This window comes from Aptenodytes patagonicus, chromosome 1 (assembly GCF_965638725.1).
Source record: "Aptenodytes patagonicus chromosome 1, bAptPat1.pri.cur, whole genome shotgun sequence".
NCBI classification, from domain to species: domain Eukaryota; kingdom Metazoa; phylum Chordata; class Aves; order Sphenisciformes; family Spheniscidae; genus Aptenodytes; species Aptenodytes patagonicus.
In genome coordinates this window covers 30489047-30507071 of record NC_134949.1, presented here as the reverse complement: position 1 = coordinate 30507071, position 18025 = coordinate 30489047, and the positions used below count along the sequence as shown (strand labels likewise).

At 36.3% G+C, this 18025-nt stretch overlaps 1 protein-coding gene across 7 annotated transcripts in view; it reads right to left on the bottom strand.

The window, feature by feature from the left end:
• The window catches only part of DOCK4 (dedicator of cytokinesis 4), a 257283-nt gene that overhangs the window by 68576 nt on the left and 170682 nt on the right, over nt 1-18025 (bottom strand). For all 7 annotated transcript variants that reach the window (XM_076330793.1, XM_076330824.1, XM_076330803.1 and 4 more), the window contains 7 exons: nt 17905-17988; nt 17716-17816; nt 16906-16987; nt 15760-15930; nt 14094-14286; nt 5972-6099; nt 3771-3905 (listed from right to left, as the gene is read on the bottom strand). In XM_076330793.1, the coding sequence (XP_076186908.1) occupies nt 3771-3905; nt 5972-6099; nt 14094-14286; nt 15760-15930; nt 16906-16987; nt 17716-17816; nt 17905-17988 (894 nt within the window). The remainder of the gene's footprint in view (nt 1-3770; nt 3906-5971; nt 6100-14093; nt 14287-15759; nt 15931-16905; nt 16988-17715; nt 17817-17904; nt 17989-18025) is intronic.

Sequence of the window (18025 nt, the reverse complement as noted above, 5' to 3'; positions counted from 1 at the left end):
CAGGCTGTCCTTCAAACAGCACAGGATTCAGGAGCAAAAGAGCAGAGAACAGCACTGGGTATCTCCGGTGAGTGATCAGACGACCAAGATGTTATGGGAAGGAATACGTTCTCCCTCTCTCCCTTTCCTGTCTACTTGTTCACTTTTGAACTGGGAAGAAACACTGAATGGTATCAATCCGGTCCAGCTGCAGAATGGATGAGGACAGGAAAGAGTGAAAGGTCTGGATTGCATCCCAGTGCTTAAAAAGAACAACTCAGAAATCTTACAAGCTTGTTAAAACGTGGGAAATACACTTCTGGCCTCTATCTACCAGGAACGGGGAATGAGACTGAGAGGACAGGTATCATAACAGTAGTTTAAAATGGTGTCTTTCATTAGTTTGTCAAGTCAAATTTTGGGAAGATTTTCCCCTGTCTTTCATTAAAAACAGAAAAAAAAAATAAAAAAGGAGTATGTTTTCACAGGAATGGCTATTCTGGATTTTACATTGGAAGGCCTAATTCACTTGTGATTATACCTTGTATACTTAGTGCTGTGTGAGGTGATGGCTTTCACTGGCAACTTGGTGATAAAATAATAATTGTCTTGCCCATAATAAGATTCTACACTGAAATAATGATCCCAAATTAATTACATCCCTGCAAAACCATTGTTTTTTACAGTGAACACAGCATTCTCAAAACAATATCCTAAGGCTACAAAGTCTTTGTTCATACTCTGGGCATAACCATCAAGGTTACAGCTGCTATCTTGTAAATATCTGAAAATTTATTTCCAACCCTATCAGGTTCTCTTCAGAAAACAAAAAACTTTGGTCTTCTATCATTATTTTTTAATATTTTCAATTTCATTATATCTAGCCTCAATATGATTTTATCATGCAATTTAGGATAATGTAAGTTCATCTAAATAGGCATAATTTTTGGAGACTTTTATTCCAGTTATAAAATCTGAGACGACTCAGATTTGGCTAATTAGCCAAAATAAGCAGAGTAAATAAATATGGGTGTAAGCTTACCTGATCGCTAGCTTGAGTGACAAAATTTGAGTATGAACCTTTTGAATACTTCCCTTCTTGCTTAAGCATTTTAAGCAGTCCTTTCCAGTCACCTTCGTTCTATATTCCCACATTTACTTCCACTTATAGTAGTATATTAAAAATCACAATCTATTATAGAAAGCTGTACTATTATAGTTGACAGACAGATTAGCTTTAAAAGGGTACCAGCTTTAGCTAATTGTTAACTGACTTCTAAATTTGAGCTTTTATTTCAAATGTAGGGAGCTATACAGGCAGATGATTTTTAAAATAACAATGAACATTCAGCTGCATTTGTTGAACTCAACACAAAAATGTATGTTGTAAGATTTCTGCCAGTGTTAGCCACAGACTAACTAGTCAGGGTACATGCGAATCATGCACGAAAGCAAACTCCACACACATAACGACCTTGATAAAAACCACTTAGGATCCCATTCTAGTGTCATAAGTCAAGCCAAGCAGTATATCCAATTCACTTAGGCAGAATCCTGAAGTAATTTTTTGTATCTTATTTAAGGAGCACAATTATTAAAATACGTGGAGCTCACAATTAAATTGCAATTCATTTAGGTTCTGAGGGACTGAACTTCCAAGATCTTAAATCAATAAAGGTTCACTTTAATTGGATTGCTTTCTGCTAACTCTTTATATGCAAATGCATTTTTCTTAACGAAATCTAAAAGTCTAAATCACTGACATCCTAAAGCAGAAGTTTCACTTTTACCATTGCATTAAATTCAATGTTTGTTAGTGCAACATCTGTAACACTGACACCCTGAAGACGTGTCTTCTTTGTGCTTAGTTTAAAGCATCACATCCATCTTGCGGGTCACCATCTAACAAGATTCTTCACTGCAAATTGAAACGGTACCAAGGTACCAAAACTACTTGAGATGAAAGAAACGGTGCAGTCATGGCAGCACACAGCCTGATGCTGCCTAATTTTATGCTGCTTCTTTATGCTGCTTCTTTGTGCAGAAAAACAGCGACACGTGGGCCTAGAAGTTCACACTGAGATGAGTTTGGGACTACTTCCACAAGGAAGACTATATCTGATGCAAAAGTATGACAAAATTTTATCCACTGTACTGCCATGATACACCTCACAAACAATATTTTATGATACATGCAGCCTGAAATAATGGTAACATACTGGAACAGACTCTACTGCTGTACTCACATTGAGTACTTTATCATACTTGCTCTACAAATAGTTCCAAGAATCTGGCTCCGTGTGTTGCCATAAGCCCATACTGCATGATGTTTCTACATAAATGTATATAATTGCCTTATGCTGTGTTGTGAGTCACTTCCACATTAAGTATTCTTTGAGATGCCTGTGGTGAAAATGACATGGCTTTTCTGATGCATAAAAAGAAAATTTTGCAGCTTGAAAGCACTTTCAGAGTCTGATTTTCTGATGGTGTGAAAGAATTAGGCTGTCATGGTGTTTTATGAAAACTTAATCTGCAAGCAAGTGGATATCTCAGAAGAAACTAATAAGCTCAGAGCTTTGCTACACTAGCAGTCTAATACTACAACCCTTACTTCAGCTGAGATTTTCTTGTAATGGTCTGATATGCCACACACTGTACATTTGTAATTTTGTAATTTAAAGAAAAAAACCCCCAAACTCTTAGATGTATAGTCCTGATGAATCACAGTGATTAAAGCATGGTGTTATCTTACTACAGAGCTTGGTCAGCTCCATAAAACACGCCATATAACGTTTGTTCTCTGTGGGATAAAGTAAAACAAACAAACAAAAAACCCAGCAACACATTTCCTCCGCAGCTGTTAAATGCTTTTTGAAATGTTTGATCTCAGAGGAAATTCTGGTTTGAAAAGCAACCATCTATTCATTAACAAAAAACGTTACAGTGTAAAAATTGGGCAATTAATTAATTAAGCGTATAATGAGATGGTAAATCACACAGCATACTATGTTCTCTGCACAAAATGTCACCCCCTCACCTCATATTGGAGTCATGTCCCTTGCTATATTAGAACTGATTTGCCCTTCAAAAGCAAACCGGGAACCTTGCTGAAAACAAAGCAAAATAACACTTTGTTTTGTTTCATCAGTGCTCATCATAGGCTTTCCTGTAAATGCCAGCATTTCAATCTTCTAATTTGCACGAGCTGCAAATTAGCAGGTTGACCAAAATATCCCTTGTTAATCTTCTAAACCCATCCCCTTTGCTCTACTTCATGTGATAGAAATGAAGCTCAAATGCTCAGCCCAGAGAACAACAAAATGCTGTTCAATTAATAAATTTGGATTTGTACAACTTAGCATCACAGATTCTGCAGGATTTTTTAGAGCTGCTTCATCATGTAAAAATGTATGCATTTTAGGAAGTAAAATGTTATTGATTGACAATCTTCCATTTTCAGGAATTCAAACTTAAAGAGAGTTTCAGAAAGCTATTAAATTTGTCGACAAAAGAAACGTAATGAAATAATTATTGACCTGAAACAGTCTCAAAAGAAATTTTATCTTTTTGGTTTTTTTCTGGGTCACAATTTATAAATAAATTTAATGAAAAAAATTACTATTTCCACTGAAAATGAATAAAATGCAAGAAAAGTTCTCTTTGTTCTCTTCATTCTGTTTTATACACAAAATCTTGACATTGTGAATTACAATCTAAAGAAAATATTGTCACAAGTCTAGTTGTCCAACCAGTGACAATTGTGAGCTATTTCATTATAAAAAACTTACAGTCACATCTTGAAACTGGAGGCGCATAGCAGAAGCTGATGGTTGTGGTCGGCTGGTGATCTCTAGTATGGTCCTTAACAGAATATCTAGCAGGCTGTTTACAATCACATCAATTTCTTCCAGGACAGATTTTTCCTTAAATAATAAATAAAACATTTAAGATTTTAAAATAGAAAGATGACCACAGGCATATTTCCTTTGATGTAATTTTAGAAACAAATGATAGGTTTTTTTAATATGAATGTTATATTCAAGAAACAAGGACTATTCTCTAATAAATATATGGTTTAATTCTGTTGATTTTTTTCTAACAATTTTCAACTAATTATGTTGTACTGAAATATAGAGGACAGTTACAGGGATGACTTTGAATATGTAAGTGTACATCAAATTAGCATAGCTCTATTTTCAATTACCATTTAGAAGAAAGCAGTAAATAATATACGAGAACTTTTCGGGCAAGATTTTTATAGGTAACGCCCATACATTTTCTGGGGAAATTGCCACGAGAGGCTTAATTTCCAAAAAGTAGAATTCTGTTTTCACACTTTGAAACTATCACCAGAAACAAGCAGATGGTGCTCAACCTTCAAGACCTGCTTCAGCAGTAACGACCAGCTACATTGCTTCCCATCAACTGAGTAGCACAAACAAATTAGTCATTTATGTAAGCCTACAACTGCTTGTACGCAACATCAATACAAAGGAACCAAAGTGTTCACCGCCAAAAAAGACCATGAATACCTTAATTACATGCATGAAAACACTTGATGAAGCCAAGTTGTAGTTACTTTTCCTTTTTAATTCAGATGCAAATATGTTTTCCCTGCTTCAACAATGTTTTCTGTCTCCACTGCAGCAGACACCATCTTAATCTGAGCGATTTTATCCACAATTTAAGATGACATTTCTTTGCAGGAAGAAACATTTCATAATCAAATGCACACAACCAAATTAAAACTCAGCTGACAAACAGATCATTCAACTTTGCTGACATTGAGGTGTAGGAGTGATTGTTATTTTCTTTTTTTTTTGCTTCCTACACACCCAAAGCATATGATTTGTAACAAAACTCAAAATTCCTGTTTGGATTCAAGATGAGCCTAGTGTCACGGCCGTATTCTCTGTCACTTCGTCTAGTATCAAACAACTGTTAACTTCGCTACTTATGAAGGCAGACAGTATACAGTGTATTTAGGAACTGTACCAACCGTGAGGACTCATGTACAAACTACTATTAAGTCACCAAGTTGTTAATACTCTCAATGACTCAAAGACTACTAAAAATAGTAGCTGCATATCCTGAACATTGGAGAGAGTTTTATGTAGACATCCACTTGTTATCGTGTACATCTCTGGCTTGATGACTCCAAATGAAAGATCTCCTGAAATTAAGACCAGACATGTAAGCCTTTCTCCCAGTCCAAAACCACAGCTATGCTTTATCATCTATCACTTTATCCTGTGATGAGGTATTATACTAATCCAGGAGCAGCTGCAATGAAAATGTTGTTACAGTGCCAAAGTTGCAAGCTGCATCCATATCAAGTCACTGATGGAGCAATTTTAATTGCTGGCAGTGATATGAAATGAAGAAACACATAGAACAGTTCTCACTAATGCATTACAATGTAATGTATGCTGGCCTTGATATGTATGTACTGCACTAACTACATACAATGTTTGTTTTTAACTGTATTATAGCCCTTTGCCTGTCAGAACTTATCATCATCTTCATATTTGCAATACACCTATCTAAGCTAGCTCTCATATGCAGCTTTCACAGATGAATTTGGAAACACAAACATCAGAAATTGGCCACAAAGTTTATCAACTAACAACCAACTGCAACCCCCCTTGCAACACTCATATCAATCTATTTACCTATATCACCCCTATGTCCCCTACGACTAAACAGCCCACAATAGAAAATACCTCTAAAAGAAAGTGGACATTTCTTTCTGTCCAACACAGCACTCAAAAAGAGCCAAAGCTTGGCAGAACACTATGCGGTACACTTAAACTATTCTTGCATGGGAAGAAAAGGCTCATGAGAAATCAAAATGACGTGTCTATGCAGAACCATCACACAGAGAACTCTCTAAAATGGACTTGGTCAAGGTCCAGTTTGTGTCATTAAATGTTATTGAGCCATATAAAGAAGTTCAACACCTTGTGGATGTGACACGGTTTTTACTTACTGAGCTGTTCTTCTTGATGAGGCAAAATATGTTGCTAAGGATACGTGCACACATTATAAGGTCTTTCTGCTCTTGTAAATGCATGTGGAGATGATGTAAAACTACCGGAAGAAGAATATATCGAGAATCTGGAAAAAATGAAAAATTCTATGAGTAGGAGCTTCTCATAGAATCATTTAATTTTAATACAGACGTAAAATGTGTCTTCAGTCCAAAACAGTATTTCTGATAAGCAGAAGCTTTTACTTCATAATCGTAATATCCTAAAGCAAATATTTGAAGAATAAACAACATGCTGAAAGTCAGTATGTCATATCATGGATGAAGAAAAACACCACTGTGTGGAATATACTATATATAACAGAAAACTCTAAGTATTTATTGAACTGTCATGCAAAAACACTTAGCACAGTAACACTTGTATTCAAAATAATGTGCAGTTATGCTCTAGTGTTCCCTGCCATGTGACAGGATCCCTTTGCAAGCCAAGGTGACAACAGACTTCATCTTGAACTTACATTATTCTACAAATGAGTTCTACTTTACAGACAAGCAGTACTTTCAGATGTCTTTCAGGATTTTCACTTTTCCAGATTCCTCACTCCTACTAAATATGAACAATTTAGACTACTGGTATCTACATAAAATGATTTGCCTTTCCTCTATTTCATTTTCTAAACACAGCTCTTTGGTGCTATTTTCAGTCCTGAATCCTCTCAAAATTATGCAAGAACTTCATTAACATGCTACTTTTTATTGCTTCTTTTTCTTATAATTAAAGACAATGTCAAATGGGAAGAGCCCTAATACTTACACTTGTGATAACACATTAAACACCTATTTATGACTTGATAAATGGAATGGGTGTTATCTGTTTTCATTTTGTTGTTGTTTTTAGATCTTTTCGATAATTGAGAAATTATGTTCTCATAGAAATGTACTTGAATCATTTCCTCTATTAAAATTTTAATGATGATTATATGCTACATTATCTAAATATATTCATCTACTCAGTTCCTTTGTTCATTAATGCAATTATTTCCTAAAACCTGAGTTTATCTAGCTGGAAAATTACTCCTTTAGAATCATTTTGCCAACCAGGTACTGTTCATGGATTAGTCCTTCTATAAACACTTTTTTCCCCTCAAATATTTCCTCTATTTTTTCCAGGAGGAAGAAAAAGATAGATTTATTCTGAGATTTTAATTGTTGAATGCTTCTTTCATTCACTGAAATACAGCACTAATCATGTTTTTCTCTATTATTCCCTTGTTTTCATTGTCTAGTTAGCTGTATAACACAAGACAAATCATATGGACAAGTTGATTTCTACACACTAAGTATATTCTTGTTTTCGGAAAAAAGCTTGCCTGCTCTTTTTAAACGTCTGTTTCATGCTTATTATTTATTCAGGTGTTCCACTACATCTTCCTGCTGAAGAAAAATATAAACAAAGACGGTATGGCAATAGGCAAAAGGCCATCAATGAATCTAAAACCAGTGGTACTGGAAACCAAAATTAGGAAACAAATAGCCTCTATGCAGTGACTGCTTACTTCTGCAAGTGCCTCAGTAGGTTTTCATCAGAACTGGCCTGAGAGTTTGTATCTGCCTGTAGCATTGCAGCTGGGCAGAAGTGTCTCAACCAAACCAACAAGGCATTTTCTTTTTGTCTACCTAAAAAACAGAAGCTCAGCAAAGTTGCCCCAGGTAGCCTGAGACGTGAAGCGTGCACAGCTGCTGCTGACCCATCCACTGCAAGATCTATAGGGTCGAAAGGGAAGTAAGCAGGAAGATGGCTAATGCGCAGACCTGTGGTTAGGTAAGTGCCAGCTTCTGATCCCCACCACTAAATCTGCTTATTGATTACTGGTAGATGAAAAAACAGAGCTAATGTCTTCAGATGAAGCGAGAAAGCAGGACTCTCCATTCCTACAGAAAAGACCTAACCTCTAGGTTACAGGGAACGTCTCCTTTTCCCTGCTTTCTGTTAGGCCTTACACGTATTGAATTCTTCACTATCTGGTAACCCATCTTCAAAAGAAGAGATAAAGGGTTGGCTGTGTAAACCAGCCTGTGGCTCTGTGGTTGGGGTACTCTCCTGGCAGGCAGGTGAAAGGAAGATAAATCCAGATCGACAGAGCACTGAACCTGGTCTTCCATTCTCAGGGAAATGCTCAAATCACTACTCAACTCCACAACTGTCACAGAACAGTTATAGTAGCTCTTTCACACATTACTGGTGTAAGCCTTATCCTTTGGGCCATAGGTTCTCTGAGGACAGCAGGTCCTCTCTTGCAGCTACAACTCGAATCCCTGCAGCCCAGAAGGTGAGGAGAAAACAGGAGCAGCCCTGTGCCAAGGTGTTTCTTCTTGGTTAACTCTAGGCAGCACACACAGGATTCAGTACCTTTTCTGAGGTGCCCACTACTCTGTGCACTGCTTACATGTAAGTGCAGCATTATGAACTCCATTTTGAAGACCAGGGAATCTACGTGTAGCAACACTTGACTTGTAAATAGCCAACTCTTACATACGATGTGGCCTGAAGCACCTCAGGCAAAACTGAGCACCCTCATTCAACTGTTTCAAGTATCCCATTTTTCCAAAAGTTCCATAAAATAATCAGGAACTTTGTTTTACCAAGGCCAAACAGATTGGCAAAAAGCATCTTACAATGACTGGCAACTATACATGGGAGGGAACAGTGCCAGTTACTGAATTAACTACCATGTATAACACAGCTTTAGGTCTATTACTTGTAAGCCCATAATCTAAATACCTCTCTGTCTTGACCTGTTTAGGTGGAGAGAGGTAGTGGTATTACAGAAGAGGAGAGCTGGCATATTCACCGCTGAGCCAAACCAAGGACTATGTGAGAAAGTTTGGAGAATGTAGCGTACAACATTTGTCTAAGGTTACTCTTTTTCTTAAAAATTGTCAGCTGCAGTGTCAGCCACTGTATATAGAAAAATTAATGAGTGCAAGGAATGGTGCAATAATCAGAACTCTTAGCCATCAGTCACTGTCTTAATTTTTCTTCTGTGCAGGAAGCCAAATTAGATGACTGTTTAAAATGCTAATACTTGCCCTTTACAAATATTATATATAAAGAGAGGAAAAAAATCATGACATAGAGCTTTTCGAGTTCATGCTTGGCATAATTAGAAGGAGAGACTACTCTGGGCGATCCTTGTGACTTTCCTATGCGAGCTACATTATCATTTAATATTTAACCCGCAGCACAGCTTTCCCCCTTGCTTTTCAGTTAGTGGTAAAGCACCTGCACTGACATACTAAACTTTTTTTATTCTAGTGTATTTTAAAGATTAATTTCAGAAAGATGATATTCATTTCAATGACTATATCTGAACAGATGGTCAAAACTTCAGCCTGCTTGGAAAAAGAATTAGTGTAATTGAACATTTTAGACAAACAAACAGCATTCTCCTTGAACAGTGAGAACCAAGGAAGTTGCTCCTGGTTTTGACAGTTTTACTGGGACCTATTCAATTGACACCTCCTTGTTTGGAAGAACCACTGGACTTGAGGGTGGCAGGAGAAGAAAATACTTAAGCCAAACAAACAGTTATCACTGCAATTCCAAAACCAAACATACATGCCTGCTCTGTGACTGCACGGACATGTCACTGTTCTTGGAACAGTCAGTTTCAAAACTTTTATGAGGAACTGTTTTCAGTTGAAAGAAAAAATTTGCCTGTAGTGCAGAAGGAAAACACAGGTATGGCTGAAAGAGTCCTCCCTTGGTCTAAAAAAGAGCCACAGATGCAAAGCATCATTTGCAAAGCTTTTGCAAAATATTTTCTGCTCTCCACTATAGAGGTACTAATAAAGGCTGAATGTTTGTATGCAATATGCATACATACATACATACATCCCCCCACAGGTCTGTATAGAAGCACACATACACAAACAACTCCAAAGAATAGTATATTGCTGTGGAAGACAAATTAAGAAATACTAATTAATCTGAAAAAGATCCTGGAGTACTTGAAAGCAGTACTTGAAAGCAGTACTTGAAAGCAGTACTTGAAAGCAGATCAATGTGTAAAACCTTTATGTTTTGAAAAAATTGACTCTTTTTTTCCCAACTCTCTGTTAATATGTAAAGTTTAATGCATTTTAACTAAATTTAATTCAGGATTTGTATCAACAATTTCAATAATGATAGGCTTTTTGTATTTTTACAGCAATCAATTAGCTTGCAGTGATTACTGAGATATCTTACAAGTCTCATTAAAGAGGAGTTCTGAGTCTTTTGAAAAAATGATGGAATAAGAGCGAAATCATTATACCTAGCTTCTAGAACTAAACCTCCTTGTTAGTTAATGGTATCTTTTCCTGAACTTGCTAACACCTTCTTTTTCATTCCCATAGGAAGTCTAACATGTTACAACATCCTTTCCACGGGGCAGTTCAAAGATAGTAAATTACTCTCACTGATGGTGTCAGATTTTCATCTCTGAATGACTACTGAAACATAGAGTTTCCTACATGTACATTCTCCTGTGATACACAGGATGCAATTCTTAGATGAGCTCATTCACAAAGACAGACTGAGGGAAGCAGTCAATCTCTGACAGAAAACAAATAGATAACGATCACTTTTCTAATCTATTAATAGTGGGTTTCAGTGTAAAATAAGGAAAACAATAAAAAACAGATAAGGAATAAGTTATATAGAAAATAAATACATAAAACTTTACGTATGAAATAAATTAAATAAAATGGACACAGGAAGATGTCTTTAAAACATCAAGTCGGGATTCTTCCTAGCTTCATTATATATATATCTCTCTCTCATATATAGATATCATATAACATACGAAATTTATAGTGCAAATGATCAGAGAATTAAACCCCTCCTCTGTTTGTTTTGAACAGTTTGCCTCACTGAAACGAAAAGTCCTACCCAGCTACTCTTGCACAGAGGTCCAAATCCTCATATTTTGGGAAGACACAAAGTTTCTTGCCTTGTAAGAACATTCTCCATGTGGTAAAGAGCTGCACCACAGATTATAACTGGGCTAAGATACAGGCTTTGTCAATACAGGATTTTCATTTTTTAGGACTTTACCTACTAATGTAATCTCTCTTCTGGTAATTGACATGTTTGATCGATGGTGATTCCAAGAAAACTCATCCTCTCTGGAGGAAGAAACCTAGACGTTCCACTTACACACCTCACGTTTTCATAACTATTGAATTTTCAAGCTTGAAGTAGTGCCCTTAGAGAAAAAAAATTATTGGTGTTCTGCTAATTCCCATTTAACCATGTCAAGAAGGACATGGTTCAAGATGTGTTTCTCTGTTATTTGCCTTAACTCTTCCCAGCAAAAGAGATTTAACTCTTCCCCAAAGCAAGCTATAATAATATTTAATGCATAAAAGACAACAAACAAGAGTGTTAGACTACTGATGTATCGGAAATGACAAAGGTAGAAAATCTTCTGGGTACAGGCGTATGTAGGTCATCAGTTTGGCCATTCTTCAAGTATCAACAGGGATGCATCCAAAGTTACACCCAAAATACCAGGAGACTGGAAGAAGGGCCAAGAGGAAAAAAAATACTGCTAGTCTTTATCAGCAGGAAAACTGTCATCTGTTTCTTTTTAGACACCCAATGCAGTGTACTACAAAGATGCAGAAGTAAATATGGAAAAATAGAAGTAAAGTAACGCCTTAACACCCACTAACTTTTCACAGGAGCTAGGCAGATAACTGCTGTTGACATCTTTTAACATCTCTGTAGTTGTTACCTATAGAAACAGATGAAGTTTAAAATTACTGAAGTAGAAAAAGGTTCTAAGCAAGCTATATCAAAGCCTCAATACAGAGCCATTTCAGACATCCTATCTACACATGATCAGTAAATACAACATATAACCTGCATTCCCTAGAGAGGTAGGTAGAGACTAGATGCATCAAATACATCTGAAATTGTACCAAACATCTGTGCTTGGGCACCTTAAATCAACCCCTGCATGTCTGATGTTTCTATTTTCAATAATATACCAAATATATTTCCTAATTTTAGTGAAAGCATAGCTTTAGTGTCAGTTGATTTCTGCAGCAGTGGGAGCTAATGTGTTAGTTGTTCAGGCCCTTGCAGCACAAAATGCGTAGAACTCCCATGCTAAACTACTCTCACTTGTTTCCAAGCAAGCTCCCGATAACAGAAAATGTTATCTAAGAAGTGCCCTCCTCATTTTTAGACATTTGACTAAATAGTTATTTCCTGCATTCCATCTAGTTCCAATGTGTTAGCTAGCACTGCAGCTTGCAGTGTTCATCATCTTCATCTGGGAGACAGAAATCAATTATTTTCACAGCAGCAAGCCTCAACTTCACATTAGGATGTACAGTTTGCTCTGCACATTAACATAGTCTAGTGCAATATTTATTTTCCCAAGAGGATTTTAAAAGGACTTCCTTCTAGGGATTGACAGAGGGAAAGTCTACTTATATTTTTGTATTCTAAGGAGGTAAAACATCAAGGGCAAAGAGACCAAGATGCTGATCTCCACATGACCCTTCAACTTAATGATGAATGAAATTATACTGTACAAGTGTTTGCCTGAGCTTCCTATCATGGACATTGGGAGCTTATATTACTGCCTGATGTCTTTCACATCAGTTTCCCTGTGGTCTAAGAAATTTAGATGCTATTTGTGTATAACCCGCACTCCATGTAAAATTTAACATGTAATTTTCACTGCTTTTATACAAACCAACTCATATGACCTCTTAATAATGAAACTGGATTTGAATAAAAAACCTAACACTTTTACAAAAGGAAGCAAACAAAAAAAATTGTCATACAGCTGAAAGTAGATTTACAGTTCCAAGAAAGTTCCCAAGAGTCCATTACATGGCATTAAATAACTCTCTTTAATTACATTCATTCATTTGGATCTTCTGGTTAGGCTGACCTAACCGAGATAATGGGAGGAAAATGGAAACAATGCTACCTGGTCCCTAAGTAGTCTGGAAAATGAAAAACGTAAGTTAGGGCGTCCTTAAGATTGCTCCATTAATATGTCATCATCTACCCAGAGTATCAAAGGTCTGATCAATCAGCTGTAGAGAGAGCTAACTGTTCTGGAAGGGACCGCCATGGAGGCTCACAAGGGAAAGGGTAAGCTGTTTTCACAACCAGAATGAAGCAAAGTAGCCAGGATCCAATACTTCTTACCCATTTCTTTGAGCTCACAGTTTTAAAGTACAATCACTGAAAGCATTTTAAAAAAAAATATTTTCTAAGATCTCTTCCTTTATTTTGCAGCACCTCAAAATATTTATGCATATCCTGGTGGTTTTTGAAGACCCTTCATCATTGTAATGTGTTTATCTTGAATGCCTTAGATGGTAAAAGTTACTGTTTCTACTGAACTCCATCAGCCAATACCCAAACAGCTCTGAAGAGGGCTTTTGGTGAGTAAACTGACACTTACTAGAATTCTTTAAATCTCTTCTATTTTAATTCTTTTATTTCAAAATTAGTTCATCTCAAATTTACTATTTGGTCACTTCTACGGGTTTCACTTAGAACAGAAAAAAAGAATGTCAAGCTCACCACCAAAAAGCATTTTTTTCTTCCTCATAGCATATAACTATGCTGTTATATACTTTATGCACCAACTATCACTTGTATTTGTGTAGCCTTTTTATGCTACATTAAGAAATGGAGGATCGAAAGTGCTGAACTAGCAAGAGTTACACAAATAAGACTTAATGGATAAGTGACAATCTGTTTGCTGAACTGCCCCCAAAGGAGAAAAAAAGAAAAAAAATCAATTTAGTAAAGCTTTTTCCTTTATAATTACTTAAAAAGTATAAAGCAAACTTCCTTCACAGACATATTGCCAGCAGTAGATCAAAGCAAAACTGTATTTTAAGAGTCTTTCTCTCTAAAAAACAAACCACTAAATTTAACCAACTGTATTCTTGTAAATGAGCAGCTCGTACAGAGCAGCACTTCAAGAATTGTTCCTTAGGAAGCACTACTCTGAGCAACACTACTCCCTTCAGCACCTGCTGGCCCGTGTACCAAGCACACAATTTGAGTTCCTCATCTGCAGGCAGCCCAGGGTAACCTTACCTGGGTTAGTGTACAGGTGACTCTCTACGGTTTTTCCAATACTCTGCAGTTTAACGGCTTGAAGGGACTCATCCCCATGCATGACTGTCGGCAAGCTGCCCAGAGCATCGTGAACCAAATTTGCCACTTCTCTTACATCAAAGAGCTTCAACAGTTCAGAGTACACCGATGGGAATGAGCTGAGAAACACAGCCTAGAGGAAAAGGGCAAAAATGGACAGTCAGATATTGCAGTTTAGTTTTGACATTTATAGAATTTAAATAACTACAGAAATTTAAGTAACTGTAGAAAAATGCCTGGTTTTACTTTTCAGGGGTAGTTAGTAGCTTTAAAAATGGTCATATTTTCAGAAGAAATATCCTCACATTCATTAACGGGCTTACACTTGTGACTATTTTCCTTTAAGCATTATCTAATGACTTCATTTCTCCCAGGACAAAGTGAAAGTAAAAAGTTCAACTTAGAACAAAAATATTTATACTTTACAGATTCTTCACGATCTATGTGTGAGAGAAAATTTTTAAAAGGATAACAGAAACCAGCTGATATCAGAACAAAAAGATTTGAGTGGAGTTGTTTTGGTTTGCTTTGTTTTAAGATCAGTAATATAATGGCCTCCATATCTTCCATTTTTCAAATAATGAACATTTTTATTTTGGAGTGAGACAGCACTGGAAGTCTTGGTTCACTTCAACAAGCCCAAAATAGGGTTAGAAATTCATTGGTGAGTATAACGAATATGGAAACAAAACATTAGAAAAGAAAGGAGGGCAATGCCAGAGAAGGGAAGCTAGAACTGACATTCCCTTCTTCTCCAAATCCTGCTGACTGAGAAAAGCTACTCATACCTCAGACCTTCTTCACACTGGTGTCAGAACAGATGACATACAAGGTTAAAGATACTGAAGAATTCCAAATGTTGTCATTTATATAATTTTGCTATTATCTTTTCACTCCACCTGCTTACATGATATGAGATGGAAGAACCACCTCTCTACTACTCTGTTCTCTCTGATTTGCCATTTTCTTGGAAGAACAATTTTCTACAGAGCTTAAGAAATTAATAATTCTTAACGGGTCTTAAACACCTTTGGTTACAGAAACAGGGGAAGAGGACTGTATATCTATAAGCTGAAGAAGTTGGTAAATCTGAGGCACTTAATGTAGAGAGCTGTCTCCTGTGTGATTTGCCTCTGTGCTTTAGCACTAGTCAATTTTAGTAGTTTCAATTGAAATAAAGATACCAGCTGAGTATTAAAACATACAGTTCAGCAAGACTTAAAAGTTTTCTGTAAAGCATGAAAACTCCGATAGTCTTTTGTATGGCTCAAATTCTTCAGTGCCAATGTGGTTAAACTAAGCTGTAAAATGCCCAAAACAGAGAAATTACTTTATTTGTATCCAGCAATATAATTACTATAATTGCAATATAATTATATTCCAAAATTAAATATCAGATTTAGGATTATCTTTGCCAAGCGTATTTAGAAGCTGCTGGTACGAAAATTTCACACTATAGGACAAAAGGTATGAGGAAGAGCTGAAAATGCCATTTTGCTCTAGGAAAAACACATTTTCTTTCCAGGGAATATAGGTAAGGACACGCATACATTTTCTATATTGGACGTGGAAAGTGGCAGTAAGCAAGGCATGCTTGAAAACTTACTTGTAGTTGGGATAAAGCACTAGCTCCTTTGCTCTCTTGGGAAAGGAAGAAACGTACTGACATAAGAAGCTCTTGAATACAGCAGCGAAATTCCTCCTCATTTTGTCCACCAGTGGCAATAGAGAATAACCTTCGAGACTGAACTATATATTTGAAGATATATTCCTGTGCCTACAAATGTCAAAATCAGAGATAACTCAGACACCATGTTATTTAATATTGGCAAATCTTTCTATTGAAACACTAACAACATTTCAAAAGCACATACTCAGAAATGCTCTTCCCTTGCCTTTCATAATCTCTACAAACCAGGGAACACTTGGTTTTTTAACAAATGGAAAACTGCAAAATCTCAACACTGCCCCCCTGCCATCCCTCACATGCCTTTGGCTACAAAAACCTGTATTGCATAAACATACAGGGCTAATATAAGAAATAGGCTCAAACTTTAGAGCTGTTCTTAGAATTGCTCTGCCTGTTAAAAGTTGTTTTCCTGTCAACTGCTAACTAGATAATAAAAAGAGAGCTGAAGTTAAGTTGCAAAACTGTTGGAATGTAAATTAAAAATACAGTCCTTTCTTATTAGCAAGATACTTAAGTTAACAGCAGCATAGAAAAGCACAGAAAGGTACCACACTGACATTTTATTTCCAGACTGTAGCACCTGTCCCAAATGGGATTATTGTGTTGTACAGCTCAGCCTGACTCCACGATGTGTTTTGTTGATGGTACAAAACAGGACAACAAGAGCAACCAAACCCACCATTTTCAGCAGAATTCCCTGGTGTCAGCTTTGAACCATTAAGTCAGCATGCATGTCTGCCATTTAGATTCAGATATGCGACAGACGTTAATACTACCAATGCAATCTACATTTTATTTCTTAAATCTAACTCTTACTCATGTATATCTTCATTCAGGACGGAACACAGAGCTTCAGAGTCTAGTAGTAGCTCCATTGATCAACTTATTGACAAAAGAGAATGATGAATAAACTGACTGCACTGAAAGAGTCTGCAACTCCCTAGAATTAGTACTACCATTCCATCATTTATACACACTCTGCTTCATTTCCTAAGTTAAAGCTGTTGGTACTGTATGAATACATCATTCAAATATATAATAGCCTTCGACAATTTTTATTACCTTTAGTACTTCCTGTATGTGCTCGTGTAGCTCCACTTCGGTGACTCGATCAATATGCCACTTTAGTACTTTTATAAGATCTCTAGAATACAACATCAGAAAGTATTATAACACAGAAGTGGGAGAACGGTTAACTTGGCATTTAAAATGCAAACCAATATTTGTCATATGAGAAACACTGACAAAATAAAAAATATATGACTAGATTTCGCTAATCACTACAGGCCCAATATTACACTTAGTTTTCAGTCTGCTGAAAGCCACCTAGTAGATCTCTAACGAACAGGAAATAATACCAGCATTACATATGCAGTAGAATGATTTTGACAGGGATACAAAAGCTCAGTTAAGCCAGAAGAGTTCCTGCCAGCATGGACTATCCCTGCTATTCCATGCATCCGTTTCCAGTCTCATAAAACTGCATTGGTTTTAATGGAAGTCTAGGTAGCAAATAAATACAGAGAGTACAGCAGAGCAAGTGATGCTTATTAGTGCACTGTTCTACACAGACAGTGAACACAGTTGCAGCTGGATGATGTTAAGGCTCCTATGTTTTTCAAAGTAATTCAAATAAAGAAATCCACTGAAGAAAAAGATTTAAAAATGAAGCCAATGTTAGGGCATTAGCAAGTAACCTTTCAGGTAACTTAAAGTTGTTTTACTCTTTTTTAATGGCCTAAATCTGGGCATTCATATAAGCATTGCATTTTATTTCTAATGATACCATTTAATTTAACCTAATGATTGATTCGGCTTAGTTTACCAATAACCGTCAGTATTCAAATCAGATAGAAAAAATACAGACTTCACCTGTATGCAAGTGCTCCTGCAAAATGACTTTCAATGTAAGTGTCCATTACTGGCTTAAAGTGGTGAAACTTGCTGTCCTGCAGCAAATTTATTATGTGAACCTAAATGTGAGGGAAAAAGAAAAAAAAAAGCTTTTTTTTTAACTTAGTTCTTAAATAGCGTTAAGCATCATCACAAAATGAAACTTACCAAACAATCAAATACTTTTGATCCATATTTTTGAGAGTTTTCATCTAAAATCCCAAATAAAGTGTCTAGTGTATCTTGAAGAAACTGATTGGAGAGAATAAGAGACAGTTTGTTATTAATA